Source organism: Mizuhopecten yessoensis, unplaced genomic scaffold (assembly GCF_002113885.1).
Source record: "Mizuhopecten yessoensis strain PY_sf001 unplaced genomic scaffold, ASM211388v2 scaffold6015, whole genome shotgun sequence".
Lineage (NCBI taxonomy): Eukaryota > Metazoa > Mollusca > Bivalvia > Pectinida > Pectinidae > Mizuhopecten > Mizuhopecten yessoensis.
In genome coordinates this window covers 395,421-402,798 of record NW_018406337.1, presented here as the reverse complement: position 1 = coordinate 402,798, position 7,378 = coordinate 395,421, and the positions used below count along the sequence as shown (strand labels likewise).

General features: G+C 37.7%; 1 protein-coding gene across 1 annotated transcript; it reads right to left on the bottom strand.

The window, feature by feature from the left end:
- Window positions 1–873: 873 nt before the first annotated feature.
- Window positions 874–7,148, bottom strand: LOC110451426 (rhomboid-related protein 4-like; the record flags this gene model as incomplete). Its single annotated transcript, XM_021499438.1, has 5 exons — window positions 874–2,153; window positions 2,807–2,983; window positions 4,995–5,063; window positions 5,640–5,720; window positions 6,992–7,148. Coding segments are annotated over 5 exons (555 nt in total), but the record flags the coding sequence as incomplete, so codon positions are not given.
- Between the last annotated feature and the right edge of the window lie 230 nt (window positions 7,149–7,378).

The window sequence follows — 7,378 nt, the reverse complement described above, 5'->3', positions numbered from 1 at the left end:
CTTCTGAATTAGAGTGTATGGGTCATGCATGAATAAATTAGAAAATGTCTGTAAGACATAAATGCCCCCGCTCATGGATGGGACAATACAGTACGGGAGGGGACGCATATGGCAACACTATATGCCCCCCCCCATTTTATGGCGGGGGCATAACAAATTCTTATGCAAGGATTTTAAGACACTTTGTCATGTTTCCTACAGAAATACATATGTATGATGTTCATGTATGAAGTTCTCTATTCTCCTTCATCTGATATATTTCTTCTCTTTATACATAGAGGATCTTACATTTGTGTCCATGTCATATTGAATTTAGTAAACAAGTTAAATATACATTGATATAACACCAGCCTGTACTACAGTAGGCTGGTGTCCTCAAACTGTTGAACTCGTTTGATAAACTCAACATGACATGGACACAAATGTAAGACTCTATTCATCACATTACATTCATAATTTGAAGAAAAAAAATTGAACACAATAATAATTGTGAGTCCTCATCTGACACTTTTTAGGTATGTCTTTGCATCTCAGTAGATACAGTTTTAGCCTTACATGTACATGATAATGTATACTGTAAACGTACTTCTTTTAGTGTGCTCGAATTTCAGCATTTTATCAAATCTAATCAAGATAAGTGCAATGATGTATTGATGTATCCACAATATCTGTAGGTAATACAAAAATTTATATAAAAATTTAAGTTGTTAGCACAAGCAATTATAAGTAAGTGCAATATTTAAATCATGAAAATCACTAAAATAAGATAACCACTAAAAAAAATACATTTACAGTATTATACAAGGATTTATGTCAGAGTTGTTTACGCTGTCATACTTGAAGCTTATAAATATAAAATTTACTTGAAACAGGTTTCCAACAATCAAGTATTTATTTGTGGTGTCAAAGATTCCTCATAACAGGACAAATATTGAACAGCTCCTTTAAAGAACCACATTACAGTTTTAGGCGGCCGGGGTTGGATTCCCCGATGGGACGTGAAATGGTATTGGATTACATGCTCGATCACGTTGGTTTTCTCTAGGTACCCCGGTTTTCCTCCAACATTTAGACTCTCCGCACGCTAACATCAGGGCCAACAAGAGTGATTATTATCGGTTGAAATAACTTGTTTTATAATTGTTGTAAAATAAAAAAAAAAATTACATCTAGTATATCATGGACCAATTTAATGCCTCGTTCAAAGTACCTTTCTTCAGCTGACATGTTCACAAACTGCCAGTATGGCTGTTATAATTTTCAAATATTATTTGTTACATCATGGTAGAAATACCCCTGCCAGTAAATGACATGAAAAAACTTAGATACACATGGTTGATAATAAAGGGGGTCTTTATTTTAGGAAAATCTGTTTTACCTGCCTTTATGCCCAATTCAGTGAAACTTACATGTAATGATGAATGATCAAGATAAGTCCCAGTCTTTGGTATACATAATATGAGATAAGAATGTAACAGATCCCTGTATGTGACATCAAGTCATCTCTTACTGTGTATATTGATCAATTATTGACTTTTGCTGAGGTAAATATGTGGTTATATAGACCTGAGTATGTGATATTGACCGAGATGAAGTCGAGATCAATATCATCTTTCAGGTCCATATGACCGCATATTCGTCGAAATAAAAGTCCTTAACCCTTTCACCCCTAGGTAACTTTAGTAGACTCTACCATGCATTTTTCGGGATAAGTCCATTATGGTCTACGGTGGTGAAAGGGTTAATAATTATAATAGATGTAAAAATAATGCTTAAATCATTACACAAGATGGAATGTATGACAATTGTCAGAAGGTATGTAATAATTGACCCGTTTTGTTACAATGTGCTGCATTAGGTACAAAGCATTGTGACGTCACAATTAAAATGACGTCATAAAGCAAACATTCACCTGTTGTTTCTAAAAATAGTAATTTTGAGTCAATATCAGAAATCACGGACCTCCACATGAGTAAGGTCCAACCAATGAGGATGTAGGAAAAAATGTGTGTCATCTAATACATGTAAACATGACAGGATGAAGACATCAACAGATCCCTGTGTGTTAAAAGCAGTTGTGTTTCATTGGTAGCGGTTCTGGCGCCTCTGTCGGAGCTCTTCTAAGTCAGGGTACAGCCTCTCCTGGTTTCCACCTGTAATTAAAAAACACAAATCTTGTACAGGTCAGTTTTCTCTGTCAGTATCATTAATATATATAATTTCCAAAGTTCTGTCGGTCAAACTCCCACTCTTTTAATAGCCTGAGTTTCCCCTGGCCCTGACACCAGACTTAGACATTTTGACAGATAGATGTCTGGTCGAGGTTCCCCTGGCCCTGACACCAGACTGAGACATTTTGACAGATAGATGTCTGGTCGAGTTTCCCCTGGCCCTGACACCAGACTTTGACATTTTGACAGATAGATGTCTGGTCGAGTTTCCCCTGGCCCTGACACCAGACTCGGACATTTTGACAGATAGATGTCTGGTCCATTAGTTAACCTCATGATATTGTCACCATTTGTCTAGACAAATTTTGGCACTATAAAGGGGTTTGCCAATAAGTGAAGGGAAATGAATAAAGGACCTCTTAGGAAAAAGAAAAAAGGGGACGTTGAAATATGAACTACATGAAGTGGCAAATGAAACGAGGGGCATTATATCAAAGTTTTACTGTATTTTCGAACTGATGAATCGTATTAAAGATAATTTACACCTTGAAGTTTTCACATGTCAGTTATCATTGTCAAACACACAGATTTTACTATGGAAGGTCTACCTCTCTCCATTGTGAATGAAGATTTACCTCTGTTCTGACGGAGACTTTCCTCTGTTGCTCTGCGTATCTGTTCCTCCTCACTAAGTCCTCCAGTGTGGGTACTATAGTCCCCTCCCCCCGGGGCACTGCCATCTACATTCCAGCCATAACCTCTTGGTGTCCCCCGAGGCTCGTTGTTTGGGTCTCTGTATCCAGATCTTTGTCCTGCATCAGTACAACATTGAGAAAGATGGTTTAGCATGAAATCTGGGATATAGGAAACAAAGCAATCGCCTGACTCTAGTACCAGTAATGTTAACGGTACAGTAATCTCTGCAACAATGTCTGTAATAAAATCGACAATTATTATAACACTAACGAGAAAGGAAGCATGAAAATCATTAAGTACTTATAGCCATTCAAGCACCTTTCGGAAGAAACAAAATTTCTCCTTTATATTGTGATCAGCATTAAACTAGAACTGTAAGCCAAAGGCTAACTAATACCCCCGCTCCTATATAAACCAGATCTGTAAGCTTAAGGCTTACTAGTGCAAATCAATATAGTGTACCACCAGTAATGAGTTAATCACTATTTTATTAAAAACAATTACAAAAATTGAAATAACAAAAAAATAAAATGTAGATGCAGAATTATTTGGTCACTTTTATGTCCCTGAAAGGAGGACACAAAAGCAAATCCCCAATTCTGCAGGGGATCCCCACATTAGTCGCCTCTTACGCTCATGAAACAGCAGGTGTATTCTTTTCATGTTCCCCGACCTGCAGGGGTGTCACAAACATCATAACAATTTACAGATTACATGTATGTTAAAGGCCAACAAGTATTTCGCACAAAGGGGCATAACTCCATCAAAAAGGGTCAGAATCCCAAATTAAAATGCCGGTGCACAACTACATAAGATACCGATCATTCATGCAATGTTTCAATGAAATTCACCTGTTAGTTAAGGAGGAGTTGCAAGGACAAGTATTTCGCACAAAGGGGCATAACTCCATCAAAAAGGGTTGAATCCCAAATTAAAATGCCGGTGCACAACTACATAAGATAACGATCATTCATGCAAAGTTTCAATGAAATCCACCTGTTAATTAAGGAGGAGTTTTACAGACAAGTTACTGCGAATGACATCCAGACATCCAGACAGGGTGATTCTAGCATACCCTCATTAACTTCGTTGCGGGGATATAAAAAAGTTTTGGATTAACACTCAATCTGTTGCAGATATTGGAAGTCTGTCCATAAGCTATGGCAACCATATTTACTCATGGTCCCCGACTCAAAATTACTCTGAGTAATATAATGTGACATTTATATGGGAGATGTAAATTAGATGAGAAAACAAATTACATTTGGATGTCTCGATCATAATCATACCTACTGTTATGACCATTTTCTAGGATATGTAACATTAATTTTATCACAACTTAGTTCGTAGGTCGTCTCAAAGCAGTTCACAAATTATTATCCATAGTTATAGGGCCTTCGCAACCAGCCAATATCTGTCTCAACTCTCTGGGGAGCATAAAGCCGGTGCTGCAATTTCAGCACTCACAGTTAGCATTCCACAATTCTAGCACTCAATCATGTTCTCATTTACAGCTGAGTAGACTGAAAAAAGTGGAGTAAAGTATCTTGCTCAAAGATACAACACAGTACTGTGACTCGAACCTGCAACCCTTCGGTTACGAGCCTGGCGTCCTACCACTAGACTACCGTGCCCCTTAATTAAGACAATTCCCTAACTCCATGTAGAGACAGTGTTGTACAAGACCGGTTTTGAGGGCTGAAAAACGTCAGAAAATATGTATTCTGTTTATGTCATGTTTCTGTTAATATCATGTTTTTCTCTGACAAATGGGAAGTGATATTAAGCGAAATCTACTGTAATTGGTACACCACATTTCTCTACACAATCAATATATAATTATAATCAATCCTGACACTTAACATACAATTATTTTAATACACAGTATAAGACCTCCATATAATGCCCTGGGCTTCCTTTGCAATTCTCCCTTATATTAATTACCGCCAATATATTTCACAGCCCTTTTTTCTCATGAGTTCCTTTATATGTTTACCTCAGTTTATCAGCAAAACCCTTTACTACGTCAAAGTTTCTCTGAACCAATGGTGGCAGTATAACAGGGATTTATTGTAGGCAACTAGTCTGAGACATTATTTAATAAATCCAAAGTCTAGCTGTACTTACCAGCGCCTGCCCCATAATTATACCTAGTGTTAGAGCCACTGGTCTGAGCTGTGTAAGTGTAGGAAGGCACTGAAACACAAAGCAGTCGTTCCGTTTCACATTTTAAATAAAATATGGACTAGAGTCACAAAAGCTTAGTCAATACCCTTTAAGATTACGTAACAAGGGTAACAGTGATATTGAGCAATGACCTCTATATTGGCACTCTCAAATGAAAGATGTAGTTATTTCACTTTACATAATATAAAACAAGATAAATGTTGTGCTTATGGCATCCGCGATACTCCAGGGGTAATGCTCACTTTCGCTCTCTGCCCCCCTGGAATATGGCATAGCAAAATTGAAGGCACACTGCTAGCTGTTGATTGGTGTCAGGTAAAAACACCTGACCAATTGCTAGGCTGATGTCTTTGAAGATCATAGAGCGGTGGCACCCGACTTCAAACCCAGTAAATTGCACTGTTATGCTACCACAAGATTCTTTTGATGTACATTGAAGTATCAAACTAGTCTCTTTGTCTTATCCACAAGATGGCATACACTGAGCCTTCGATTTTGTTCTGACATGAGCATACATGTAACCCCTGGAGTATTGAGGATGTGTTTATGGATACTGAATGTTTTGTAAGTGAGAAAGCCTTTTACCTGTGGGTACAAGACTATCCATCAGGGCCTTGAGGGGACCTTTAATGTAGAGTAGACCTACTAGTATTCCTGCCAGATGTCCTACAACACAAACATTTCATTAGGATTTAAGTCTCAAGCAAGAAACTTCTGGGTTTGTATTCACAAAACCTTTACAATGCATGCCCAAATCATTGATATTCCTGGGTTTACGCTCACTTATGTAGAGAGCGTAAGTGACAGTAACCCCGTGGAGTATTGAGGATGGCATGCTCAAGTCTGGGCCCAATTTCATGACACCATTCTCATGCTCAAATTCAGATTTTGTGCTCAAGCCCAATTTCGTGTTTTGGTGATAAATGTCAGTAAATAAAAATTCACATTTTCTCTATGATTTGTAAAAAGCCAGACATGGTTTTCTATATTTACACTTGACCATTTAGCAGTACCGTGTCACAGAATTTAAATGAATTGCAAGAAAGTTGGTTAGAGCTCGGGCACAGATTCGATGCTTCAGCAAGATTCTGTACTTCAACCCATTTTCTTGTCACTCACTCAAATCAGGTAACATGGTCAAAAAGTCAAGTGTAATCATTGAAAACAGTAATCGGCTTCCAAGTCTATTCTTAATTTTTCCTTTAGCGGAACTGGACTGGGCAACTGCCTGTGACAAGGTAGCTCAATTGGTAAGAGCATCCGTCTAGAGTTCGGAGGGTCCCGGGTTCCAGGCCCGTTCTGGTCATGCAATACTCTTTCCCCTGTTACATTCCAAATCATGGACAAAATAAGAGAGTAGTATCGATATACCATTAAATCAAGAAATTGGGCTTGAGCACAAACCTGAGTTTGATCATGGGAGTTGTTTCATAAATTATGACCCCTGATGTCCCCATTTACAATCCTGTTTGCTTAAATATGAATTTATGAATGTATTTGAATTATACTTGCATCCATGTATGCTTGTTAGTCTGCAAGGAATCCAGGAATTTGGTGCCTAGATGTAAATTTGTGAAGTTATTTTTGGTGGATAATGTATAATTTAAAGGCCAGACCAAAAATATGCATGTGTTTCCTAAAATTAGGGTAGGTAGGTAACAAATCCTATTTTAACAAATAATCTTATATGGTTTATATAGGAGTGTGATCTTGACTTTGACAGTACTTTTATGAAAATTGCTTTGGAAAGTTAAGGGTTATAAGGCACAAAAAATTAGGGTAGGTAGGGTTATCGGAAACACAAAATATTTTTTGTTTGGCCTAATCCTTGCAGAAAAAATGTCCTCATGTTATCTTGATGACAGAACAAGACACTTCAGTTATTGGACATCACTAAAACAAATTAACCAGAGAACAGTAAAGTTCACAGTGCTTACCTGTAAATGAAGCATGCGGCGTTATGATTTGTATGATGACCAGTTCTGCCCAGAAGACCATACGGCTGGGGACAGGGATGAACCCCATCACATACTGGGTCCCTCGGGGGCTGTAGTGACTTACCAATACCTTCAGGGCAAACAGCACACCTGTAGGTCAAAGGTAAAGAATGTCTGACACACGATATACATATGTGTATTCAAATCTTCATATTAAGCAACTTTTTTCAAGTTTTGACTTTTTAGGTTAATTCCATCAGAGGGGTTTTCAAATTTGGTAAAATCTGAGGCTTTGACAAATTTGAAAATCCTCAGGGTACAGTCAATATATTGAAATGTGAAAAGGTTTTATTTTCATCACGTTGCCTTTTCTGTATTGTGGCATCC